The sequence below is a fragment of the Hemiscyllium ocellatum genome, chromosome 3 (genome assembly GCF_020745735.1).
Source record: "Hemiscyllium ocellatum isolate sHemOce1 chromosome 3, sHemOce1.pat.X.cur, whole genome shotgun sequence".
Classification (NCBI taxonomy): domain Eukaryota; kingdom Metazoa; phylum Chordata; class Chondrichthyes; order Orectolobiformes; family Hemiscylliidae; genus Hemiscyllium; species Hemiscyllium ocellatum.
The window spans coordinates 76,882,263-76,910,210 of NC_083403.1; the positions used below are offsets into that span (position 1 = coordinate 76,882,263).

Below are 27,948 nucleotides of genomic sequence, written 5' to 3' on the forward strand. Positions count from 1 at the left end.
AACTCATCCATGCCGACTAGATATCCCAACCCAATCTAGTCCCATCTACCAGCAACTGGCCCATATCCCACCAAACCCTTCCTATTCATATATCCTTTTAAATGCTACTATTGTACCAGCCTCCACCACTTCCTCTGGCAGCTCATTCCATGCACATACCACCCTGTGTGTGAAAACGTTGCCTCTTAGGTCTCTTTTATATCTTTCCCCTCTCACCCTAAACGTATGCCCTCTAGTTCTGGACTTCCCTCTCTCAAGGAAAAGACTTTGTCTATTTATCCTATCTATGCCCTTCATGATTTTGTAATCCTCTATAAGGTCACCCCCTCAGCCTCTGACGCTCCAGGGAAAACAGCCCCAGTCTGCTCAGCCTCTCCCTATAACTCAAATCCTCCAACTCTGGCAACATCCTTGTAAATCTTTTCTGAACCCTTTCAAGTTTCACAACATTCAGCCAATAGGAAGGAGACCAGAATTGCATACAATATTCCAACAGTGGCCTAACCAATGTCCTGTACAATGACCTCCCAACTCCTGTACCCAACACTCTTACCAATAAAGGAAAGCATACTAAACGCCTTCTCCACTATCCTATCTACCTGTGACTCTACTTTCAAGGAGCTATGAATCTGCACTCCAAGGTCTCTTTGTTCAGCAACACTCCCTAGGACCTTATCATTAAGTGTATAAGTCCTGCTAAGATTTGCTTTCCCAAAATGCAGCAAATCGCATTTATCTGAATTAAACTCCATCTGCCACTTCTCGGACCATTGGCCCACCTGGTCCAAATCCTTCATCAGTGAAAAAAAAATCAAAGTATTTTTCAGAGAGCCTTCTGCAGAGCTTCTCTGTCCTTCTCACTAAACTAATTTAACCTGTATCATAAATCTTTGAAATCTAAACTAATTCATTTTAATTGAACTTAACTTTGTTTAAGTATTACTTCACACACACAACACATCAAAAATCAGGATAAAATAGACAATTTATAGTTTATCTTTTGTGTGCAAATTATTTACGCGTATCCATCTTGTATCCCTACAGTTCGAGGAAGTGTTCATTGTTGACTTAGAAAAAGTTGTCCACATGTCCGCGGGTATTGTTTTCCTATACCCTGGCACAATGTATAAGGAATTTGTAGTGTTCAACACTAATGTATGAGGGAAACAGAATAGTCAGCCAATTAACTTCAATAATTCTAAGATAACAATGCAGGGAATAAATAAATATGGTTCTTACCATATTGCAAAAAGAGGGGAAATAAAAAGCTGGAATTTTTACATTGGATTAAGGCAGAAAGCTGAACAAACTTTTTTTTCAAAAAGACAAGTGAGTTCTTATTTTCTTCAATGAATATGCTACCCTCACTTGCAAAAAACAAGGCTTTTCAGAGTTAGAAGACTGTTCGAGAAGAATTTTAACTTGTTTTGACTTTTCTTTGTGTTCTTTGTCTATGAAGAAGTGCCCAGAAAAAGATTTCTCCACTACCAAAGCTCCCAGCCTCATTCCTGATGAAGGGCTTTTGTCCAAAACATCTATTTTCCTGCTCCACAGATTCTTCCTGACCTGTTGTGCTTTTCCAGTACCACACTCTTAACTCTAATCTCCAGTATCTGCAGTCCTCACTTTCACCTAAAGATTTTAATAAGTTTGCACTTAGTTGTTGGTAGCCGTGCAGGCTCATTTCAACTGGCAGAATCTCTCAAAGCGAAAGCAAGTGCAAGTGTCAACACTATGGGAGCAACCGTATCTATCCTCCTTCTTTGCTCTTTCATGCTTAGTCTCAAAGGTATCTGCAGCACTACCAACGTCACTGCCCCAGACATCATAATTTATAGCCCAGGCTCCCCACTGACAATGGTCAGTGTGGCATCTAGAGAGGGACCACCTGAAAGAGTCAGAGTCAGAACTGGACAGCATGGAAGCAAAACCTACGGTCCAATAAGCCCATGCAAAACATAATCCCAAAATAAGCTAGTCCCATCTGTCTGTTTCTAGCTCACATCTCTCCAAACGTTTCCTATTGATATATGTATCCAAATGTCTTTTAAACGTTGTAATTGTACCCACATCTATCACTTGTTCAGGAATTTCATTCCACACGCAAACCACAGTCCTTGAAATATTTATGTGGGCCCCTCTGTTACACTGGTCAGTGGTCAACTCTTTGTTCAAGACTATCTTGGGCACACAATAGTTGTGTCCATTCAGTCAATGAGACACACCTAAAACAACTAGCTTTGAAAAAAGGCCATTTACACGACTTGAATACTTGAGGTGCAATCCTGCCAGTGGAGCTGGAGTTTCTGGTATTAAACACTCAGTCAAGTCTAACTGAAAAAAAGATTTAACACTTTAATTCTTTTTCAGTGTGAAGAATGCAGAAAAAAATGTTGATGTTTACATCAATTCAGTCATCGTGTTGATTACATCTGCAAAGAAAATGACAGCACACCCCATGGAAAGGTTACTGCTACATGTTACAAATGCATGTGCAGATACTGGAACATCCTGCCAGTTTTACATAGTAATGTTAGTGAGTCCTGTCAATTTTGCTCTCATTACATGGTTCACTAATGTCCTTTAATGAAGGAATCTGCCACCCTTACCTGGTCTGGCATACACGCGCTCCTCATCCACAGCAATCTGGTTGACTCTTAACCTTCTTCTGGGCAATTACAAATTGGCAATATTTCCTTGGCCAGTGACATCCTCATCCCATGAATGAACTTTTTAAAATAAGAATTAAACACCTGCAAGTTTCAGGCTATAAAATCCAAAGCCAAAATCATGGAGGGTGGCATGGTGGCATAGTAGTTAACACAGTGCCAGGGACCTGGGACTGATTCCAGCCTTGGATGATTGTCTGCATGGAGCTTGCGCAATCTCCCAGGGTCTGTGTGGGTTTCCTCTGGGGCCCTCTCACAGTCTAAAGATACTAAATTGTCTCAGAGTCCAGGGATGTGTCACGGTTGAATGCAGTATCAAAGGGATAAAGTGGATGTAGGTCCGGATGAGATGCTGTTCTGAGGGTCACTGCAGACTCTATGGACCAAATAGGCTCTTCCCACAGTGTAGGGTTACTGTGATTTTATGAACTACTTCAGCAGCAATTTAATACATTACATGTGCAGTCTTTCTTTAACATAGAATCATAGAGATGTACAGCATGGAAACAAACCCTTCGGACCAACCCATCCATGCTGACTAGATATCCCAAACCAATCTAGTCCCACCTGCCAGCACCCGGCCCATATCCCTCCAAACCGTTCCTATTCATATACCCATCCAAATACCTTTTAAATGTTGCAATTGTACCAGCCTCCACCACTTCCTCTGGCAGCTCATTCCACACACGTACCACCCTCTGCATGAAAAAGTTGCCCCTTAGGTCTCTTTTATATCTGTCTCCTCTCACCCTAAACCTATGCCCTCTAGTTCTGGACTCCTGACTCCAGGGAAAAGACTTTGCCTATTTACCCTATCTATGCTCCTCATAATTTCGTAAACCTCTAAGGTCACCCACAGCCTCTGACGCTCCAGGGAAAACAGCCCCAGCCTGTTCAGCCTCTCCCTGTAGCTCAAAACCTCCAACCCTGGCAACATCTTTGTAAATCTTTTCTGAACCCTTTCAAGTTTCACAACATCCTTCCGATAGGAAGGAGACCAGAATTGCATGCAATATCCCAACAGTGGCCTAACCAATGACCTGTACAGCTGCAACATGACCTCCCAACTCCTGTACTCAATACTCCGACCAATAAAGGAAAGCATACCAAACACCGCCTTCACTATCCTATCTACCTGCGACTCCACTTTCAAGGAGTTATGAACCTGCACTCCCAGTTCTCTTTGTTTAGCAACACTCCCTAGGACCTTACCATTAAGTGTATAAGTCCTGCTAAGTACAAGTGCAGAGACAAGCGTTCCCTGATGATTCAGAATTTTCAGAATTTACAGTATTCACTTAACACAAAAGCCAGACTAATTCAGAAATTTCACCTAGCCGTGACCTAATGCACAAAAGGTACCTGCAAAAACATTCAGTATCATGCATTGCTTTTGTGTATACTACGTATGCACAATCACTTCTGAATAAACAAGACAACTGCAATAGACTAAGATGTTTCAGAAAAGTACATCGATGGGTGACATCAACTCACTGATTGAAGTGCACCATGATGACACATCCCTAAAATAACTTGGCTTTTTGATGGCTGCTGGGAAGGAATGTCAATCTCAAATATTATACCACTGACATTGCAAAAGACATCTCCTTTCTCAGTACTTAGATTCACATGATACATTAAATGCAAATGGGTTGAATTTTCACCTGAGGAGGGTCCACACTCCACTACTGTCATCTCAAATAAATAGTTCCTGAGCTATCTCCCATGAACAAACAAAATCAAATTTCAAAGACAATGAGCTCATTGGCTGTGGAGTAAAAGCCAGTGATTATCATGGCGCTTCTGGTTATCAGGATTAATGTTATCCAGGGGGGTGATAGCTAAGAATGCGGGTTACAAGGAGGGAAAGGTTTAGGGAGGGCTTGAATACAGATGAGGAGTAATCACGAGAGCAAAGGTGAAAGATGAACTCACTGTGGACGAGAAACTGCTTTGCGTAGCAAGTGATAGAGAAATGAATTATATTTTGGGCAGAAATCTGAAGTGGAGTTTGTGGTTTAAGGGAATGGTAGCTCTTAAGTATTTTCTGAGAGTTGTGTACAAGTCTGAATGTTCTGAAACCATCAAGCAACTCCACTCCTGATATTATGATTGAGCAGTTGGCAGAACAACTGAAGGTGAATCAGGGGATCCTGGGTTACTCTTGCAACAACTCAAAACTGCAGAATTTGGCCTTTGTTAATGTTAAGTTTCATCCTCTCATACCAGGCAAAATAGAAATAATCTCAGCCAAAGGCGAGTCTTTCTCTTTGCTCACAATGGCATCAGACTCTCTGATGCTTCTCGGTGACATTCATTTCATGCTGCTCGGATATTGAGGATGCATAAACCGTAGTTAATCCTTTTCTACAGGAGGCTATTGGGGTATGGAGCAGAATAGTTCTGAGAGAACTTTACTTTAGCATTAGTGAGAAAGATATCAACGAACAGTAACTCTGCCATTATTTTGAGGAATGCTTTCATCACCTTGCTCAGCCAATCAAGTGTTCTTTTTCAGGTTTCAATTGATCCTTGGCATATTTGGTTCATCCATCACATTTGGATAGATGTCAGTGTCATAATTCAACTTCAACAAGTTGATTGATTCGTTCATTGTTCATGGAAAATACATTGCTCTGCTGGATTCAGGCCCATTACTCAGTTTCTTTTCTCTCTTGATCACTCAGCCGTACCATCCTATACACCTTCCCCTTTTGGGTCACAACCCACTCCTCCACTTGAAAATAGTTATGGCTCTGTTGTTTTGTCTTCCTCCTCTTTACCTCTGACCCTGGCTTGCATTCAATTTCAATAATTCCCCTCTTCCTCTCAGCATTCTCTTATGTGCAATCACCCATCTCCACATTATTTAGCAGTAACTCACTCATTCATTCTCCTTTTTTTGAAATTCCTGTCCAATATTCACAGTAAGAATAACATCGCTAATTGCTTTGCCATTCAGTCTGCCAAAAGAAACAAGAACCATTTCTCTTCTCCACATTCTCCTTCACTGAACATAGTCACAGGGTCAGAGATTTACAACATAAAAACAGACCCTTTGGTCCAACACAACCATGCCAACCACATATCCTAAATTATTCTAGTCCCATTTCCAAGAATTTGGCCTATATCCCTATAAACCTTTTCTATTCATATAACCATCCATATGCCTTTTAAATGTTGTAACTGCACTAGCCTTCACTACTTCCTCTGGCTGCTCATTTCATACTCGCACCACCAACTATGTGCAAATACTGCCCCTTAGTTCCCTTTTAAATCTTTCCCCTCCCACCTTCAATTTTTATGCTTTAGTATTAGACTCCCATGTGCCAGGAGAAAGGTCTAATCTTTTTACTCTATCCCTTCTCCTCTGTGGTCAACAATCTGCCCGTGATGCTCCAGAGGAAACAGCCCTAGCCTGTTTCGCTTCTCACTATTGCTCAAATCTTCCAAACCTGGCAATAACCTTGCAAATCTTTTCTGAACCCTCTCACGTTTCACAACATCCTTCCTATATCAGGGAGACCAGAATTACACATGGTATTCCAGCAGTAGCCTAACCATGTTCTGTACGGCCACACCATGACCTCCCAACTCCAATACTCAATGCACTGATTAATAAAGGCTAGCACACCAAACACCTTCTTCACTGTTCTATCTACTTGTGACTCCACTTCCAAGGAACTATGAACTTGCATTCCAAGGTCTCTTTGTTCAGCAACACTCCCCAGGATTTGCCATGAAGTGTGTAAGTCCTGCTCTGATTTGCCTTTGCAAATTCCAGCACCTCACATTCACCCTCTGCCATTCCTCAGTCAATTGACCCATCTGATCAAGATCCCATTGTACTCTGAAGTCACCTTCTTTGCTGTCCACTACACCTCTAATTTTGATGTCACCTGCAAACTTACTAACAATACCTCCTATGTTCACATTCAAACCATTTATACAATTGACAAAAAGCAAGGTACCTCGCACTGATCCTTGTGGCACTCCACTGGTCACAGCCCTCCAGTAGAAAAGCAATCCTCTACCACCACCCTCTGCCTTCTACCTCTGAACCAGTTCTGTGTTCCATGTGATATTATTGTGATGATTTTGTTGAGTCTTAACTTTGAGTGAAAATTAGCCCCCATCTGGCTCCAAACTATCCTGTAAAAAGATGGACATATCACCAACCACATTCTTTGTATCTTACTTAGTGCACCAGTCTTGTTTCAACCTTCCTGTCAAAGGACAAACCAAGATTCTGTGTGTCCAAACTGTGATGCCAACTTGATCCAAAAGGAAGACACTTTGTTAGCTGGTTACACCTGATGCAAAAGGATGCAAATCATTGATAGCAAAGGCCAAACTCTGCAGCATTAAGATTTTATTGCAAGTGTGTCGCAGGAAAGAATTTTCAGGCCAGACACCTTCAATTGTGCCCTTAATTACTCAATTACAGGAGTAGAGTTGTTTGATGGTGTGCCAGAGTATTCAGATCTACACACAATTGCTTCAATCACAATTTACAGCCAGAGGTCCTCTATAAATGTGATCATAGGCTGTCAGAGGATGGGTAGGCCAACTGGATTGAAAACAAGACCTGTACTCAAAGAGTGAACGCAGGGAAGTGATTAAAGCTGGACTCCATACTTAGCATTTGACTTTACCAAAGAAGATGCCAAGAGTCACAAAAACAAACAAGGTAGTTGAGATACTGGTTGGACTGCAAAATAGAATAGGGAGATTGTAACATTGCACCTTTGTTTAAGAAAGGGTCTAAGGACATACCCAGTGTCTAAGTCATATCGTTACATGACACTCACAAGGCATCAATTGGAATTGATAATATGGGAATATATAAATGTAAATATGATTTAGACAAGTGTGGATTAATTTAGAAAAGTCATCATGGTTTTGTTAAAGACAAAGCATTAAAATTTCTGAAGATGGAACCAAGATGTTTGAGAAGGTCAACACAGAGACATGTATGTGAACTTGAAGCTTAATTAATAGCAAGCACAGCTCAAAACAGATGCAACACATAGGGGCTCGGGACAGCACGGACAAGTTAGCTCAGCCAACAGGAAACAAGGCAATGGTAAACTAAGGCTTTTCAAACTGGAAAAATGTACAATGCGATATTTCTAAAGGTGAGCTTTGGAGTAATTGTTTTTCATGCTTTTTATTAATGGCTTAGATTTGGGTGCAAAGTGCACAATATCAAACTTTGCATTTATTCCAAACATCTGCAGGAAGGATCACCAACTACATTAGTTTGAAATGTATGTCAAAGTCTGACCAGCACATCCAGTCACTATTGCCATCTGCAAGGAACCGTGATTACCTGAATATCAATTATCCAAATATTGGATTAACCAAAGGAGACCTCAAGATCCCGATAAAAACATTACATCAAAGAGCTGATTCAAACCTGATCGCGTCTTTTGTCTACAAGTACAATGATTAAAAAAGATCTCTGCTCAATGAAATACTGACAAGAACAGTCCTAGACATTGACAGGAGCCCAGGCACTGTCTCCAAATGACTGACCTTCCACCGACTCTCCCTTGTGGGGGCAGGAGACGGTGTTGTCTGAAGTTGGGGACAGACAGGGGGCGGTGTTGGACAGGGTTTGGGGGCAGGAGGGAGGGGGTGGTGTTGGACGGGGTTGCGGTGGGGGGGTATTGGGGGCTGGACGGGGTTGCGGAGGCGGCATCAGGGGGACAGGCGGTGTCGGGGGGAGGAGTTTGACTGGATTGGGGGGCCAGGCCATGGCGGGGGGGGAGGGGGGCAGTGTTGGACGGGGTTGGGGGGCAGGCGGGGTGGCGGAGTTGGGGGCCAGGCCAGGGCAGGGGGGGGGGGGGGGGCAGTGTTGGACAGGGTTGGGGGGCAGGCGGGGTGGCGGAGTTGGATGGGGTTGGGAGGCCAGGCTGGGTGGCGGAAATGTTGGACAGGGTTGGGGGGCCCAGCCGGGGGGGGCTTGCACGTGGTGTGCTGCAGTCTCCTCTCCTGAACGGGGAGCAGACTTCCCAGAAAACTCAGAGTCCCAGAGGAGAGGCATTGAATCGACTAACCAAATTATGAATTTACCAAACGAAATTGTGCCCGCCCATCTTGTTCGGATAATCAAGGTTCCTCTGCATATGGATATGATGTAGCGAAGTTGGTCACACTTGTAGTCAGCAACAGAAATGGTTACCAGACTGGTTAAGACTATAATCAAGCATGCTGGGGATTTTGACCTCAGTTAAAACCGCAGCCAGGACACTGTGTGACCTGAAACTGCCTGCGTTGACTCAATAAGACGGGTGTCATGGTGTCTCTACCTTACATGTACCATGGAATGTGACTGTTTAATATTTGGGCTGTTTTTAAAAACCAGCAAAGGCCATTAGCTGGTATCAAACAAAATGTTCAGGATTTGATTAATTCTTTGGCTGAGTGTCAGAGATTTTTCTGGAAAAGAGCAGATACATTAACAGAACAAAGGAATTTTAAGAGAATTTTGCAAACCACATTTCAGAAGCACATACTCTGAAGTGAGCTTCAGCAACAACAAAGAACTATGGCGAGATCTACACTGAGAACAAAGCTGGTCACTTCATTCAAATTGGGTACCACTTGAATAAAGCCAAACTTATTAAGTTATAGTTAGGGTTAAATGTGGATTAAGTAAAGCTAAGGTAAAGTTAAATGAAGTGAGTTGAAGTTCAAGTTAGGTTAGATGAAATGAGATGTAAATGTCACAACAAATGTCTGTTCATATCGAGTATTGGTGCTCAAAGAGTTAAATGAAAGAAAGGTTTGTTTAATTCAACTCTGAGTCAGTTCCCTACCTTTTGTCTGTCACACGTTATGAAGTCGATGTATAAAAGTGCACAATAGTGAAAGAGTGCATGGTCGCTTTAAAAAAAGATTTTTTTCTGTACTTAGCAAAGCAATTTGAAAAAAAAAATGAATATCTGAACAGCAGTCTGAAGCACAGCTACTGAGAGCACACAAACCGAAATATAATTATGTATTAAACAGCCAGACAGCATTTTTACCAATACAACAACTCATTTCAAATTTAGCCAATTTAATTCTTAACACTTAAATACTAAACTTAGGTACTAAAACCCGATCAAATTTAAATCTGGTGATGGTGCCAACTTTGAACCAATCTGATTGGAAAGAAATTAATAGATCATCAAAGCTATAAAGATGATGGCATTTTGGAAAATTGGGGAGACCAACTGAAGAGGTAACAACTTCAAACTCTCAGAAAAACGCATCATTGTTCCATAAAGGTACCACAGCATATTTACCTACTATTCAAGATTGCGGAATTCACAGAGAGAACAGTCCCTGTCACAAGAATTTGACAGAGAGGCATTTCAGAAAGAAGATCCGTGGAGAGGGTGACGAGCATTTCAGAAGACACAGTCGCTCAAAGTTCATAGAGAATAAGTTCTAAAATTTTTATTGTTTTGTTATACAAGTGGGATTTGTATTTATTTGAACAACATACTATTAGAATCTTGTTTTATTTGGGAAGAGGTGGATAGAGAGGAATTGCTCAGTTTGTTAGTGCAGTTAATTTGTTCACTGTTGGAGTTAGATAAATAAGTTGTTACTTGTTAATTATAAAGTGAGTGAACAGATTCAATTTCATTTTACCGCTCCTTTATAACAGATTTGGGGGGGGGGGGGGGGGGGGGGGGGGGCCTGAGGGGTAGGTTATACCATTTGTCACACTTCTTTATCAGATTGGCAACCTTCTCTGGGTGCTTTGGTTTTGGTGTCAATCTCCGCTCTGTAACAGACAAGAGAGGAATGCCTTAGTAAAAGATTTGAGTACTTTTGCAGATTTGAAGTATTTGGGAACAGAGGAATGAACTATATAAGCTTCTACATAAAGAGGAAACATTTGGCTAAGATGAAAGTGGATGCACCAAATGTCTGGGACATTTATAATGGGGACTAGAGAAATGGCAGAGATCTTCAGCAATTGCTTCGGGTCTGTTTTTAAAGATGACAATATAAGAAATATCCCAGAATTAGAGTCAATCGACTGCCCTGAACTTCTCACTCTCCACAGTTGAAATTATTAACAAGTTTGTACTGAAGAAATTAACGGGGCTTAAGTTGATAAGTTCCCAGGACCCAATAGTCCACATCACAAAATACTGACTATAGAGAGCGAATGCATTGGTAATACTCTTCAAAAAATGCCACTGATTTTGGAATCGTTGATGCATACTGGAAGCTCCCAAATGCCAACCATACTACTAAAGAAAGGAGCAAGGAAAAATTAAACAGGGAATTACAGAGTAATCAACCTTACAACAAAAAATACTAGACACTATCATTAAGGATGTAATAAATGACACTGACAAAAATTCTGATTGGACGAAGTCAGCATGGATTTGCAAATGGGAAATCATACTCTTAAAAACTTAAGAGCTTTTTGCGGATACTAACAACATTGATTAAGCTGACTCAATGTAGTTTATTTTGATTTTCAGAAGACTTGTGATCAAGTTCCCTACAGAAGGTTGGTTAGCAACACTAACGCACATGTTAAGCAGTAATGTACTGGAATGGATTAAGGATTAGCTAACAGACATGAAAACAGTGAGAAATACATGGGTCATTCTTGGATTTGCTAACTGTGAACTGCAAAGATTGGTAGTTAGGCCCCAGCTATTCAGATTTTATATTAAATAACTTGGACTTGAGGACCAACTATAATATTTCCAATTTTGCAGATGATACAAAGTTAAACAGGAACAAGTGTGCCAAGGAGTGTGTAAAACATTTACTGGAATATTTGACCAGACTTAATGATGACCAGACTTCAGCAAGAACATGGGAGATGGAATATAATGTGCAAAGATGAGGGATGCTGTCCACTTTGGGAGGAAGAACAGCTACGCAGAGCAGTTCTTAGATGGCAGAGATTGGAAAGTGCAGATATGAAAAGGGACTTATCAAAAAAAATCACTGAAGGCTGTCATGCAAGTGCAGTAAGCTATTAGGAAGGCTAATAGAATGTTAGCTTCTGTTGAAAGTGGATTTGAGCACAGCTAAGGTGAAGTCTTGCTTCAACTGTCTAGCAGCTTGGTTAGACAGTATCTGAAATATGAAGAATAGTTTGGGTCTCCTTACCTCAGGATAGATAATATTGCCAGTCAGAGACTACCACAGCATGCACCAAATTGGTTCCTAGGATAGTGAGACTATCCTATGAAAAGAAATTGGGAAAACTGGGCCTGTTATTCTCTAGAGTATAAAAAGAGGTATGATTGCATGAAACCTACAAAGATATTTAAAGGTGCATCCCTAGATAAGAATTCTAGAAGTCGGGAGGAAGGGCAGGATACAATTTAAAAATAAGGAATGCCATGGAGGACTGAGATAACAAGATTTTTTTTAAAAATCAGAGGATTAGGAATCTTTGGAACTCTCCAGCTCAGCCAACTATAGAAACTCAGTCTTTGGAGTACATTTGAAGTAGAAATGGACTATTTCCTACCCCCACTCCCATTCCCCACCACCACCCCACATTTTCCAAGGCATACCTGATTACAGGGATATAGTGGGTAAAATGCAATGAAGTGTTCAATCAACCAGTATCCTACTGAATGGTAGGATAGGCTCAATGAGCTGAATGACCACCTCCTGGTCCTACAGATCTACTATTCAAGTAGCCACAAAATGATTTATCCTTATGTTCCTACCTCCACTGGAAAAGTATACTGGCAATTCAAACCAAATGAGATCATTCTGAAGTTAGGAGTACAAAGGCTTCATCAACTCTGAACAAAACATTGAAGAAATCTAAATCAAAAAGGTTTAGAAAAACATAAATATCTCTCAAAACCAAACTGAATGAATGAGTCAAGTATATGTAACTCAGTAATAAAATTCACTATTCTGTTTATTAGATCAGTACATTCTGCACTAGACAGGCAATATAAAATGTAATTTATAACTTCCAGGTTAAGGAAAAGACAACAACTAACCCAAAGGAAGACATTTTCAAGGCAGCAGATACAATAAGATTTGATCAAAAGACTTCAAAATAACTGAAGCCCAGTAATTTGTTTTATGAAAAGTTGCATTCAGTGTTATCTCTTTCTCTGTTAGATTAAGTCAAATCAATTGACTGTTTAACTCCTTTAAAAAGCTGCAGAGCAAGTATATAATTTCTAACTATATATAAAATACATTTTGAATCACACAACCAAGCCTATAATCCAGTATCTAATAATTTTCACATCACAGACAACCTGGTGAAATTACACATTTAATGCATTTACCTGAACTCAGATTACTTAAGCTTTTTGCCACTTTAACAAACATTGATGAGGAAAACACATCTTCCATGGTTTGAGGGGGGACTGAAATACAAAGCATTAATGCAATGTTTAGCAAGTGCTTATATCAACAGAGAGAAAAAAAATCAGACTTCCATCTTCCCAACATCTAAAGCAATTAACATCATATAGATCAGGTGGTTTCCAAGTTTAAATCCCTAATGCATGCTCAATTATCAATTTCAATTGTGCTGATAATGGACAGGGTGCTATCAGCAGCCACAGTGGCACAAGTAGCAAGAGGGAATCATATGTTTTCTACTCCTGATCAACGGGCAAATACTTCTGCTGGAAGTGCGAGTGAGATGACTGGATATATTTTCTTAAACACAGCAGTAAAAAAAATTGCCTCGAGCAACTGTCTGTGTGGAGTTTGCACATTCTTCCCGTGTCTGTATGGGTTTCCTCCGGGTGCTCCAGTTTCCTCCCACAGTCCAAAGATGTGCAGGTTAGGTGAATTGGCCAGGCCAAATTGCCTGTAGTGTTGGGTGCATTAGTCAGGGGTGAATGTCGGGGAATGAGTCTGGGTGAGTTGCTCTTTGGAGGGTATGTGTGGACTTGTTGGGCCGAAGGGCCTGTTTCCACACTGTAGGGAATCTAATCTAATCATATATGCATGTTAAAATCAAAATTAGGAAATGGCAAGCGAGGTCGGTAGAGAGGGGCTCGAGAATGATTGAAGTGAGCAGAGAAAGAGTAAAGCAGAAAGAGGTCGGGGAAGAACAGAGAGAAAATGCAAAATAGGCCAGAGATTGACTTGCATATTCCTTCCACTGGGTTCTCTTTTCCATCTTTGCTTTTCCATATCCTGCCTTTTATCTCCAGTCAATGACTCTAATGCCAAATTGACCTCAAGTTCTGCTTACAGACATCCCTGCATTGCAGATGTAGGTAATCTGCTGGTCACATGCACCAACAAAATACCTATACAGCACATCTTTTGAGATGCAGCCATCATTTATTTTGCTGACCTGACCCAGCCAACAAAGTCATTGCTAACAAATTGAACAACACAGTAAGACCCCTTTACTTACATATTCGGCATTCTGCCTAAGCAAGACTTTGCCAATATTGGAGACAATGGAAGGTTGAACTATTTAGCCTCCTTTTCTTGGTTTGCATAAATTATAAATGTTGTACCACCATAAACACAGCTATCAAGAACACATGTAGCTTTGCATTCCTGTTTAAGTTTCAGTTACTCCGTTCTCAATTCCTCAAAATTGATACATGCCATTGTCTCCAAAAATCTCATCAAAACCTTGGATCTTGTCAGCAGAGATAGATTCTTTCAACTGCAGTGGATAATAGACTTCCTGTCTACATTTCATTCCACGAAAACAAGCACAGTTTCACGAGTTACTTTGGAGTGACATCAAATGCATTCTAGATTAGCAACAGGGTAAAACAGGGCTACACTCTGGCACCAACTCTATTTGGCATACTTTTGCCCATGTTATTGTTGTGCACTTCCAGTAACTCAAATAAGGATGTCTACCTACATCTCAGAGCTGCCAGCAAGCTGTTCAACTAGGCATTTTTCAGGTTTGAAAATGTGTTGCCGGAAAAGCGCAGCAGGTCAGGCAGCATCCAAAGAGCAGGAGAATCGACGTTTCGGGCATGAGCCCTTCTTCAGGAAAGCAGATGCCTGAAAAGTCAATTCTCCTGCTCTTTGGACGCTGCCTGACCTGCTGCACTTTTCCAGCAACACGTTTTCAGCTCTGATCTCCAGCATCTGCAGACCTCACTTTCTCCTCTAAGATTTTTCAGTTTTGCCAACAGAACACACAGAAATGAGGGGCTGTGCAACAACATTAAACATATTTGCAGTTTAACGTAAAACAATGGTGAATGAGACATAGTCGGCAATAGGAAGCCAAATCTGAACAACCTTGAACATTAATTATATTTCATCTTCTGTCAACCTTTAGTATTAGATGTTCGAGAAATCACAGTAAAATTCCTGTCAAAATTGTGGACAGGATTTATACTTCTAAATGCAAAGGTGCACAATGCCAGTTTTAATAAATAAATATAATTATAATATTGTCTTGCACATTTTATCTTCCATATTGCACACAGTTTGCATAAAGTAGCTTTACTATTTTCAAGTGAAACAGAGGAATGCAGTAAATTAGTTTGGACTTATGCATCCATGCCGTTTGGCATCAAGTTTGTTGTTATAATAACCCTATAGGTAATTTTCAAAATCTGTTCTATTCCACTGAAAAAGTTTAATCTTCCAGGAATATACAATTCTGAATGCTTGAGTCATTTAACATATTCGCATTAATAAATTAGCAGGTATCTGCTGTAACCAATAATGTACAGTTGGAAGGGACTCAGCTGCATCATAATCTCATCACCAAACAACAATGGTTCAACCCAAGTCAAAGCTAATGGAATAAAAATGACCTTCAACTGAAATGGTCTCATGTGAGTCAGACTGGGCCAGTACTAATCTGAACTTGGACACAGACCAAATTTCTGCTCTTAATTCAATACTGTTTAGCAATTTCAGTCAGACATGAGAAATTACAAGGTTGCTGGCATTATCAATAAGTGAAAAACAAAACAACATGGGTATAGCAGGGGTACATTTCATAGGGCAAGGCAGACTAGCAATCTGCATCAGCATCTACCTAGACAATATTTGATCTGAAGTGCTTGATGTTGAACCTAGATGACTGAAATGAAGATATCCCAATAGCACCCTTTACTGTGCTTGGCAGAAAAGCAAAACAAAATTCCACCCACAGCAATGGAAATGAGCAAATGGTTGAATACATCCAATGATGTTGTGCATTGCTCACATTGTTTCTCTTTACTTGGATTAAGAAAATATATTCTTCGCGGAAATGTTTTCTATTTTAAATTCAACATCCGTCGCAAACCCATGTTACATAAATTATCTGCAACAATAATCACAACAGTTTTATAATTCATACCCGAAGTATCTAAAAGGTTTGCAACAGACATGCAGGAGTGAAATGTCACATAATCATTAGCATTAATCTTCTCTCACTACGTAACAACAACACAGTACTTTTCACCAGTAATTATACATTGCTGAAATTCACTTTACAACAAGAGGATAGAAAATAAAACATGTTGCCCGTTTATGGTAATTTGAAGTATAATCCTTCTAAACCATTTTTTAAGTTTTATCTTTTTGCTAGAATGGAATCAAAAAAATGTCAAAGCACTTTGTATCTAAATGGCCATTGTAACCCAAGAAAATAGCACCAGTGGGCTACTTAACCACAGGTTGATCACCATCAATCCCAATACTATTTTGACTGGTTACAGAATTCCCAACTGAACTCAATGCAAGTACAGTAATTGTATTCCTTGGCCTGGAGAAACTGAAGTTATTTGTAGCATCAGTATAGTTCTTCGAGGCAAGAACGTAAAAATACATCAAATGGCCTACTCCTGCTTCAATTTCCCATGTTCCCATGAATACTAGAATGCCATTTAGCTTCTGGAAGCTATTATGCCAGGCAATGAGATCATGGCTGATTTGTGACCTAGTGCCAAATGGTGGCTTTGCCCCATAACCCTTGAGAGCTTTAGTTAACAGAAATCTATCAATCACAGATGTAAAATATACAATTGCTCAAGCAGCAAATGCAGTCTGCAGAAAAGAGTTCTAAACTTCTAACACCTTTTGCTTATGAAATGCCTCCTAACTTGATGCAGTGCCAACTTTTAGACAATGTCATCTTGTCCTAGATTTTCCAATCAACGGAAATAGTTTTTATCTACCTTCAGTTTCTCATTTTTTATGAACTTGATTAAATCAACAAACCTTCTAAATTTCACAGAATACATGGCCATTGAGTTTCTTTGGAATTCTGCAACCAGTCAAGATAATATTGGGATTGACAGTGATCAATCTGTGGTTAAGAAGCCCACTGATGTTATCTTACCTCATAATTTAACACTTAGAAGTCAAGTCGTTCTCTTAAAATCTAAACTGCACTTCCTCCCTCCAAGTGCAACGTATCTTTCATGAGGTACAGAGAGCTCAAAACTTTTCAGCGGGCCCCCAGGTTTATTCTATCCTCTCTTTCATATATGCAGGGACTTTGCAGTAGTATAACTTCTAACATCCAATGGTGAGCATTCCATTGACTTTTAATTATATTCTTCAACAGTTCTTGATATCTTAATCAGCTTTGTACAGTACACAGAACTCCACTGTTTCAAATTATTATAATCGTATGCTAATCCAATCTTTTCTACACTTTTTCCCCACTTATCCTATTAATATATCTTGCAGTTTCATGCTTCTATCTACACTGCTTTTAATTGTATCTAACTACTGGGATGAAATGATTTTGTATCCAAGTCATTAAGAATTCAGTTAATAATTCTGATATCAACACTAACCCTTGAAGAACACTAGCCATATTTCGCCAATTGGATTGCCTGCCCTTGTCCCTACTCTGTCTCCTGCCATTCAACTGATTTCCTAACTATGTAGATAATTGACCTTCGATTTCATGATCTGCAGCTTGAACTTTCAGTCACGATGAGACTGATTTTCTAAGTAGAACTGCATGTTTAGAATTTGTGGCTTGAATATATTTTCTTCGTACAAAAACAGAAACTATAAAAGAATAAATTATTTTGGACAGCATGGTTTAATAATCTAAAACACTGTTTCTGAGTTGGTGTCAGTTAGAGACCCACGAATGCCCAAATTTAAGGTGAATTAACTTTATAAAAGAATACAAAGAACATATTGAACATACACAGGTGTAACTTCAACTTGGAAGCTATGACATGGCTTTCAGATATATGAATATTCAGAATACAAATAAAACCCAGGGAAATCCCTTGGGTTTTATTTTGCAAAGGTGACTAGTGAACAGTCAGGCACATCAGACATTCCCAGTCAGTACCACGCTGCTATTCCCGATGAGCTGAAACGTCATAGCATTAATTCAGTATGCTCAATTATAGATTAGTAATTTCCAAACAACAGATATTAAGCTAACTGATCTATAATTCCCTGGTTTCCCTCTGTCACCTTTCTTAGAAAGACAAGTGTAAATTTTGAAAGAAAATGAAAAGATCCCACATTGTTTTTAAGATTATACTTAGGACATTTGCAATATTTTTATCTCACCGCCCTCCTAACCTGCAATCCTCTTCCTGACCTCTCCGCCCCCACCCCACTCCGGCCTATCACCCTCACCTTGACCTCCTTCCACCTATCCCACCTCCATCGCCCCTCCCCCTAGTCCCTCCTCCCTACCTTTTATCTTAGCCGGCTTGGCTCTCTCTCTCTTATTCCTGATGAAGGGCTTATGCTCGAAACGTCGAATTCTCTATTCCTGAGATGCTGCCTAACCTGCTGTGCTTTGACCAGCAACACATTTGCAGCTGTGATCTCCAGCATCTGCAGACCTCATTTTTTACTCGAAGATTTTAACCTACTGCGAATCCTCTTACAAGGATGCCTTCCTTGAAGAAGCTCTCTTCCTCCCTCTACAAGGATTTCAGTGAGTCCCTCTCTCACTGCACCCCCCAGGTCATCTCCTCTGCTCAGTCGGTTCCCTCAACTCAGCACCGCCCTCCTAACCTGCAATCCTCTTCCTGACCTCTCCGCCCCCACCCCACTCCGGCCTATCACCCTCACCTTGACCTCCTTCCACCTATCCCACCTCCATCGCCCCTCCCCCTAGTCCCTCCTCCCTACCTTTTATCTTAGCCGGCTTGGCTCTCTCTCTCTTATTCCTGATGAAGGGCTTATGCTCGAAACGTCGAATTCTCTATTCCTGAGATGCTGCCTAACCTGCTGTGCTTTGACCAGCAACACATTTGCAGCTGTGATCTCCAGCATCTGCAGACCTCATTTTTTACTCGAATATTTTTATCTACCACCTTTAGAACATTGGATGAAAACCATCTGGTCCTGATATATATTAAAAATGGAGGATTTTTTAAAGTCCCAATATTTTCTTCACTCTTATTCATTTGCTTCTTTTACTTTAGCTGAGCATTTGATTCAATGTTACTTTTGTCACAGTGTTGGTTATGTCATCCTCTTTCTCAACAGCAAATACTGATGCAATGAATATTTCATATCTCCAGCATTTCCTTTCAATGACTCGATCATTGCTGTCAGTCTTCAAGGAGCCCACCCCTTAAATCTAATTGTAAAAACGTATATCTCTCTCTCAAATTTCATAACACAGATCGCTTTTGTAACTCTTTCAAGCTGTTTTGCCATCCAATCTTGGTCTGTATCTATTCCTGCGACCAGAATCTGTGCAAGTATTTGCATTTGTCTTTTCTTACGATGTCCCTTACCTCTTCAATCACTCCTCCTCCGTTAAAAATGGCAAGTAGAACTCTTGTCCCTCAGAGATATATACTAGTTCTGCAGCACTCTTTTTCTTGAACACCTCCCACTGATGATTTATCACTTTATCCATTAACAGATTTGCAGTTTCCTCTTTCTCATCATGTTAAAGTCAGCGTCACCCAAGTCTAAAATCTGAGTAGTTGCAATGAACTCAATCAAGCCACGATCAAAGTCAGAGAAATGTTTGTGCGTTGTTAGCTAGATCTGGCCTGCCTCCATGGTAGTGACAACGAATATTGTTGCAGAATATTGATCTAAATACAATAAGTTCCCTCTGACATGAGTTACTCTTATTCCAATCTTTCAAGAAATTGTAACATTCCTCATTAATATCATTCTGCCTTACCTACCTCTTCCTCTCTACTGCATTTATACAGTCTACCACTTCCCTACTGCTACCAGGTGCACAATCCCATCCACCTCTATTTTAAAGTCAATAATGTTCTCTGTCTGCTCCCTTCCCCAATGTACTCCCCTCATTGAAACGTTTTGATCCTGAATCATTTAAGTAACTCCCTCCGTCGACCATTACCCTATCCTTCCTGTACATCCTATAATTTGGAATATTTAGTTCCCAGTGTTGACAATGCAGCCATGCATCAGTGTTAGCCACATTGGCACAATTGACAAGCTAAATTTGTGCAAACAAATCGAATTATCCCTTGAACTAAAAGTTTATTTGGACCACACATGCTAATCCATCACTTGGTTGTGATGTTTGTTTATCCATGGAATATTTTATTCTCTCATGAGAGGTAAGCATAAATGGCAAAGTCTGATCTTTGCTCCCCATCTGCACTTGTGCTGAAGGTGGTTAGGAGTTGTTTTTCTGAACTGTGGGAGTCAGTCTGGCTACTTTCAGGACATTACCTATTCCCTTCACATCCAAGATTTTAATTTCCCTGGCCCCCAAAGTCTCCTTTTCACCATGGACATCCAGTCCCTGTACACATCCATCCACACCTATGAAGGCCTCCAAGCCCCTCAACGTCCCAACAAGCACCCTTCCACCAACACCCTGATCTGCCTTGCTGAACTGGTTGTCACCCTCAACAAGTTCTTCCAATCCTCCCACTTCCTCCAATCCAAAAGGGGTAACCATGGGCTCCAGCATGAGTGCCAGCTATGCCTGCCTCTTTGTCGGGTACATGGAACAGTCCATCTTCTGGAATTACACCGACACCACTCCCCACCTGTTCCTCCACTACATCGATGACTGTATTGGCGCTACCTGTGCTCCCACGAGGAGATTGAACAGTTCATCAACTTCACCAACACTTTTCACCCCAACCTCAACTTTACCCGAACCATCTCAGAAACCTCCCTCTCCTTCCTGGACCTCTCCATCACCGTCTCTGATGACCAACTAACCACGGACATCTATTACAAGCCCACCAACTCCCACAGCTACCTAGACCATACCTCCTCTCACCCTATTTCCTATAAATACACCATCCCTTATTCCCAATGCCTCCGCCTTTACCACATCTGTTCCGAGGATGACCAATTCGACCTTAGAAAATCCCAGACGGCCTCCTTCTTCCAAGATCGCAATTTCCCTTCCCATGTGGTTGGTGATACCCACCAGCACATCTCCTTCACTTTCCGCACCTTTGCCCTTGAACACCACCCCTCCAAATGCAACAAGGACAGAATACCCCAGTCCTCACTTTCCATCCCACCAACCTCCACATACATTGCATCATCCTCCGCCAATTCCACTACCTACAAACAGGCCCAAACACCAGAGATATATTTCCTTCCCCACCCCTATCAAACTTCCAGAGAGACCATTCCCTCCACGACTCCCTCATCAGGTCCACGCCCCCACCAGCCCAAACCTTCCCCTGCCGCTGCAGAAAGTGCAAAACCCACAACCACACCTCTGTCCAAGGCTCCAGAGGATCCTTCCACATCTGACAGAAATTTACCTGTACCTCCAACAATGTCATCCACTGTATTCATTGCACCCGATCACTCTACATTAGGAAGGCAGGATCGCTTACTTGCGAATCATTTCAGAGAACATCTCTGGGACACCCGCACCAACCAACCCCACCACCCCGTGGCTGAACACTTCCACTCCCCATCCTATTGTGCCAAGGACATGCAGGTCCTGGGCCTCCTCCATTGCCAAACCCTTACCACCCAATGCCTGGAGACTCATATCCTGCATTGGGACCCTGCAACCACATGGGATCAATGTGGATTTTAACAGTTTGCTCATTTCTCCTCCCCCCCACCTCTCCCATATAATCCCAGTCAAACCTCCAACTCAGCACCGCCCTCCTAACCTCTCCATCACCTTTCCCACCTATCCACTCCAACTTCCTCTTCTCCCTCACCTTCATCTATCTATCATATTCTCAGCTACTTTCCCCCCTGCACCACCACCCTCGTATTTATCTCTCAGTTCCTCAGCCCACTAGCCTCATTCCTGATGACGAGCTTAAGCCCAAAACTTAGTTTCTCCTGCTCCTCAGATGCTGCCTGACCTGCTGTGCATTTCCAGCATCACACTCAAGTTCACCTGGCAGAAATACATCCATAGTGCTGGCAGAGAGTTCCATGAAGGCATAGCAAGAATGAGTGAGGATGCCAACTGGCTTGGAGGAGAACTTGCAGGTTATAGCGTTCCCATGCATCTACTGCTGTTGGCCTTCGAGGTGCTGAAGTTTGGAAAGGGCTGATGGAGGATTAGTCCAAATGGCAGTGCAATAATTGGCAAGATGCACTATTGCCACTGTACTTCAGTCACAGAGAGCTGACCAGTGAAGGGGGTGGGAGTTTGCCAATTAAGTGGCATGTTTTTTCTGCCTGAAGTCAAGCTTTGTGTTGTTGGAATTGCACTCAGTCAGGCAAATGAACTGTATTACGATGATGCCATAGCTTTAAGAGGAGTATTTTGTATTGAATTGTATGTGAGATAACCTATTTTACAAAATTTGCATTTGCTAAGGGTGTGTTTATGGGACGTTACTATATTGGAACTGTTAATTAATGGTTAATATATACTATTTTGTTCAGCATTGTGGTAGAGGTACAATTACGCCAATTCTTTTATTTCTATTTTGACTAATTTATCTATAGTGGAAAAATGAAATGTGTTTTTCTTTTTGAAGATGATTGTTTAAAGTATAAAATTGCATCTGGAATGCAATGCCTTACACATACCTTTAAAATAAGAAAAAGTTAGGGTCTAGACCATCATCATATATTTTGAGAGAGTTTGGTCTTATCCAATACAGGATATACCATCACGCTCCTTGTAGACTCCTTGAGGAGTGAAGTGGTGAGCTACTCATCACAAATTTGCCAACATGACCTACTCTTGTAACCACAGTATTTATATGGCTGGTTCCAGATAAGTTTAGTTTCTACCAGCCTCTTCAGCATTTCTAATATCATTTTATGTTATGGAAAGATGGTTAAATTCTCCATCATTGGAAATGGTCACTGCCTGGACGTAGTGTAAATACTGCTTACCATTTATCTGCCCAAGGTTGCTTATTGTCCTGGGCTTGGTGCATACGAATGTGCAATAAGTTATAAATGGGACTGAACACTGTATAATCAACAAACATCTTTGCTTGTGCATTTATGACGGAAGACCATTGATGAAGCTATTGAAGATGATTGAGCTGAGTATATTATAAAACTCATGCAAGAGGGACTTGTGACACAGTGATAGTGTGTTTATCTTTCTGGTTCAGAGAGTTTCATCTGCCCCAGACGTGTGCCACAACATGTCAAAACAAATAACTATCCGAGAATGCCTGTAGTGATGTCCAACCATTATGATCATTTTACTTGGTTGCTTACTCTAACTCCAACCAGTGAAGATTCCCTACCAGCTGATTCTCAACATTTCCGATGTCACAATTGGTCAACTGCTACCTGCATGTCAATGGCATTCATTTCAAGCTCAGTAAATGAATCACCCATGTTCAGGCCAAGGCTATAATAAGGCCAGGGGCCAAGTGCCTTGGTGAACCATTTCTTTTCCGCAAGTTTTCTTGTACCTGCTGTGTTTTATGTACAATCTGTAATTATTACTGTCTTTCCTTTTGCTTTGGAATGGATATTTAGGTCATATTTTCCATTTTACATCCTCTTATTGCCAACAATGTATTGGCATAAAACCTCATATCTGCCTTGTTTTTATTTTTACTAGATTCCTGATCACAGCTTTTAGATGGAATCTGTTTTAATAGTACAGTTCCTCGCTGTCTCACTGTTGGTTTAAATACCCCTTGCTCTTCACACCTCTTAGCATTCACTGATACCGTTCTTGGACAAATTTGCACATGGCTTACCTGTTAATCAACAAAGACAACGCCACTATCCTGTTCTTTAAATTAACTGCTGATATTCTCCAAATGGAAACTCTTGTATATGTTCATTGGTAGTTCCATCATGATCTCTCTCTCTCTCTTCCCCCATCCAACCCTCCCAATATCTTTCCTTCAGCTGCTCTGCACTTTCCCTCAGTCTGGTACCAGGCGGAAAACATATCATTTGATACAAATGCATCTCATCCAAAAGGAAGTCTCCTTAACTTCTGATTTCTCTAATAACCAAAAACACACAATGTCTTTCCTCCTCTCTCTAAACTTCAATCGTCAACATGTTTATTGAGTTTTTTGAAGAAATGATGAAGATTGATGAAGACAAAGCAGTGGGCATTACCTGTATGGACTTCAGGAAGTTAAAAATCACACAACACCAGGTTATAATCCAGCAGGTTTAATTGGAAGCAATAGCTTTCAGAGCACTGCTCCTTCATCAGGTGGTTGTCCAGCTAGTGCTTCAAATTAAAACTGTTGGATTATACCCTGGTGTGGTGTGATTTTTAATGTTGTACACCCCTGCCCAACACCGGCATCTCCATATAAGAACTTCAGGAAGGCATTCACATCGAATACAGAGCTAGGTAGCCATTTGGTGACAAAATTGGGTTGAAAGGAGGAGGTAGAGGATGGTGGTGGAGGATTGCTTTTCAGACTGGAGGCCTGTAACCAATAGTGTGCTGCAACGGTTGGTGTCCATTGCATTGTGTCATTTAAGGAAATGATGTGGATGCGAATACAAGTGGTATGGTTAGTAAGTTTACAGATGACAAAGTTCATGCTGCAACAGACAGAAAAGACTTTCCTCAGAATACAACTAGACCCTGACCAGATGGGTTAATGGGCCGATGAGTGACAGATGGAGTTCAATTTAAGATAAATGCACACTGCATTTTGGAAAAGCAAATCTTAGTAGGACTTATACACTTAATGGTAAGGTCCTGGTGTGTGTTACTGATCAAAAAGACCTTGAGGTGCAGGTTCATAGTTCCTTGAAAGTGGAGTTGCAAGTCGACAGGGTGGTGAAGGTGGCATTTGGTACACTTTGTTGGTCAGTGTTTTGAGTATAGGAATTGAGAGGTCATGTTGCAACTGTACAGGTCATTAGCTAGGCCACTTTTGGAATACTGTGTGCAGTTCTGGTCTGACTGCTATAGGAAAGATGTTGTTAAACTTGAAAGGGTTCAGAAAGGATTTACAAGGATGTTGTCGGTGTTGGAGGGTTTGAGCAGTAGGAAGAGGTTGAATAGGCTGGGGCTTTTTTCCACTGGAGCATCGAAGGCTGAGGCATGACCTTATAGAGGTTTATAAAATCATGAGGGGCATGGATAGGGTGAACGGACAAGGTCTTTTTGGCAGGGTAGGGTAGTTCAAAATTACAGGACATAGATTTAAAGTGATAAGGGAAGGAGTTAAAAAGAACCCAAGGGCAAACTTTTCACACAGAGGGTGGTGTGTGTATGGAATGAGCTGTCAGAGCAAGTGGTGCAGGCTGGTACAATTACAGCATTTAAAAGGCATCTGGATGGGTATGTGAATGGGGAGGGTTAAGAGGGACATGAGCCAAATGCAGCATTTAGGATATTTGTTTGGTGTGGACGATTTACACCAAAGGGTCTGTTTCTATGCTGTATTTCTCTAAGACAAGGGAATCTCATGTTATTGCGTCAATAAATTAAGAGTGGAGGTCAAAATCTGATCAGCCATGATCTTATCAACAGGCTGGAGGGGTGAAATAGCCTGCTGCTCCTCTTTCAGGCATACAGTGAAATGCTATTGCATACAGAAAAATAATTAATATCCTGCAGAAGCAAATGAGAGAGGGTAACACTACAAGGGAAAATATTCTACTTAATGTTTATCTTTTATAATGCAATTAACATATTTGGATATTTCATTCACTTAACAAAAATGTTGCAACTTGCCTATGAATCTTGCCACAATTGGTTTCACAGCGCAGCCATTCAACAAATAATCTTGAACTCTAATGGACAAAATACTTTTTGGACTTTCACAACACAGGATTCATGTGCAATAACCATTAAATTATTCGTTAGTGATCAAACTTTGTACCTCCAATATCAATCCGAGTATTTGAGATAATAGATTTATTTATCATTTAGACACCCATCAAGCAGTCTTTATTCCTTTCAAAACTGTACTCAAAAATGGCATGCATTTTTAAATTGTGCTTAACACTCAACTCTTTTCCCTCATACCCTGTGTTTTTTTTTAAGAACATGGTGGCCTAAATTCACCTGCAATTGAAGTCATACACAAGAATTGTTGAGTTGTTTATGATCTGACAACATTCCAAATGACAATACATCACTGAACAAACCGGAATGTTCATTGTATAGAATTGCAATATATTACAGGTTTGTCAGTTATTTGGCCAAGTTCTGGATTGATATGGATAAAGTCTTCAATTTCATATAGCAAAACAGCTTTGAGACTGCTTTTGCAGTAATTGTTCAGAGTTGTTTTTATTGGGCACTCTAATAGGCTTTGAGAAAAAAATAAATTGCATTACACATACTGTAATGTTAATTAACCCACTCAGTTGCAGGAAGGAGTGATTTCAAGCATCACTCTGGAATTGCAAAAATATATTTAAGAATACTTGAAACACAGTCTGTCTTACCTCCCACTCTTTCCATCTACAGTACTTCCTCCACCCTCCCTTTACTAAGCTACTAATTGTTAGGTGCCGCATTTAAGAAATATAAGTTTACATTTTATTGTGTGTGAACGAGGAGGAAAGGATGTACCTTTCACACAAACTATAGAATTACAATGAAAGCATTGTACTGTTGTTGAACAGAAAGACAGCAACTTTCCCTGGGTGTAAAATTACCAGGAAATCACTGAGTTGCTTGCTTGTACTTTTTCATTACTAAGGTACTCCATTTTAAATTACATACCACTGGGGCATACCTATTGTCCTGAAAGACGCCACCTTCCCCCTCGCTATTCAATGCAAACTTATTTTACCAAGGGAGTGAGGTCAGCTAAATTACAGCTGGATTAATTACAAGTAGATTCGAAAGTAACCAGTTGCTTTACGTCCTCTTCGGCTGTAAATGTTAGTCTGTAAAGTGGGATGAACATTAGGCGAAAGAAAGATATTTATCTCTGCATATATCCTGCGATGTGGAGTCAAGAAAATAAATACCTACCGACATTATTTTTTTAAAAAAAGGAAATAGGAGTCAGTGGCCGTCTGTAACAACGTACCCGCTCGACCCGGAGTCAAAGCCACGGCCCCCTCACCTCTCAGCAAGTGGCTAACCTTGAACAGCCTGCCCACTCCTCACATTTCCACAGCAAACAAAAAATATGGAAATAAATCACCAATTAAATAACTGGGGGGGAAAAGTGTTCCTTCATTCTGCCTGACACGAAAGAGAATTTTAAAACAAACTTCGAAGCTCAGCCACCGAGCCCGCCGGCAGACTGCCCCAACCGCTCACATTCAACAAGCCGCGTTCCCCTGGCTCTGACCGGCACCCCTTCAACAAACTACCAGCAGCTGAGCAAACCTCTTCCTTTCCTCAACAACAGAAACTCAATAAAAAGAAAACTGTTCTCGTTAGCTGCTGAATCAATAGCTTTTGTTTGTTGTTGTCGAGTCCAGTTACAAAAGGAATTCTAGCACACAGGAGCCCGGGACACACACACACACCTTGAGCAGGAGGATCGGGGCTGGGGTGGGGGGAAAAGTTGCTACTCCCTGGAACGGTGAGACTCACCCGAGGAGAATTCCACAGCGGCACTGCCACAAGTTTCATACAACAACAGCAAAAGCACTAAGGGCGCTGCATTCATAATGTTCGAGTCGGACTTCTGCAGATTGTTTTCGTGGTTGTGTTTTTTTTCTCTCCCTCTCTCTCAAGCTCCTCACTCCAGCTCAGCGCTCCCAGAGCCTGGCCGATACATTCCCCTCCACTTCAATACTTTGTAACAGCGAGAGGAGCCCCCGGCCAGCCCCTGACGTCACCCAGACACACACTCACAGAGCAGGAGGGAGGCCAGAGCGTCCTCTGCTGGTTGGCCGCGCACTCACCAAATTATCCCCTTTCCGTCTGTCTGTCTGTCTCTCTCTCTCTCCCTCATCAATGCCCATGTTGCACACTCACAGCAGGAAAGTAACAGACCGACAGTGCACTCGTGCAAAGGACAGCGTCTCATCGTGACACTGA

The 27,948-nt window shown here is 41.1% G+C and overlaps 1 protein-coding gene across 2 annotated transcripts in view; it reads right to left on the bottom strand.

Annotated features, from left to right (window-relative positions):
- The window catches only part of ptprk (protein tyrosine phosphatase receptor type K), a 610,797-nt gene extending 583,066 nt beyond the window's left edge, over positions 1–27,731 (bottom strand). For both annotated transcript variants that reach the window (XM_060851099.1, XM_060851091.1), the window contains exon 1: positions 27,499–27,731. In XM_060851099.1, the coding sequence (XP_060707082.1) occupies positions 27,499–27,574 (76 nt within the window). In that variant the 5' untranslated portion in view covers positions 27,575–27,731. The remainder of the gene's footprint in view (positions 1–27,498) is intronic.
- Between the last annotated feature and the right edge of the window lie 217 nt (positions 27,732–27,948).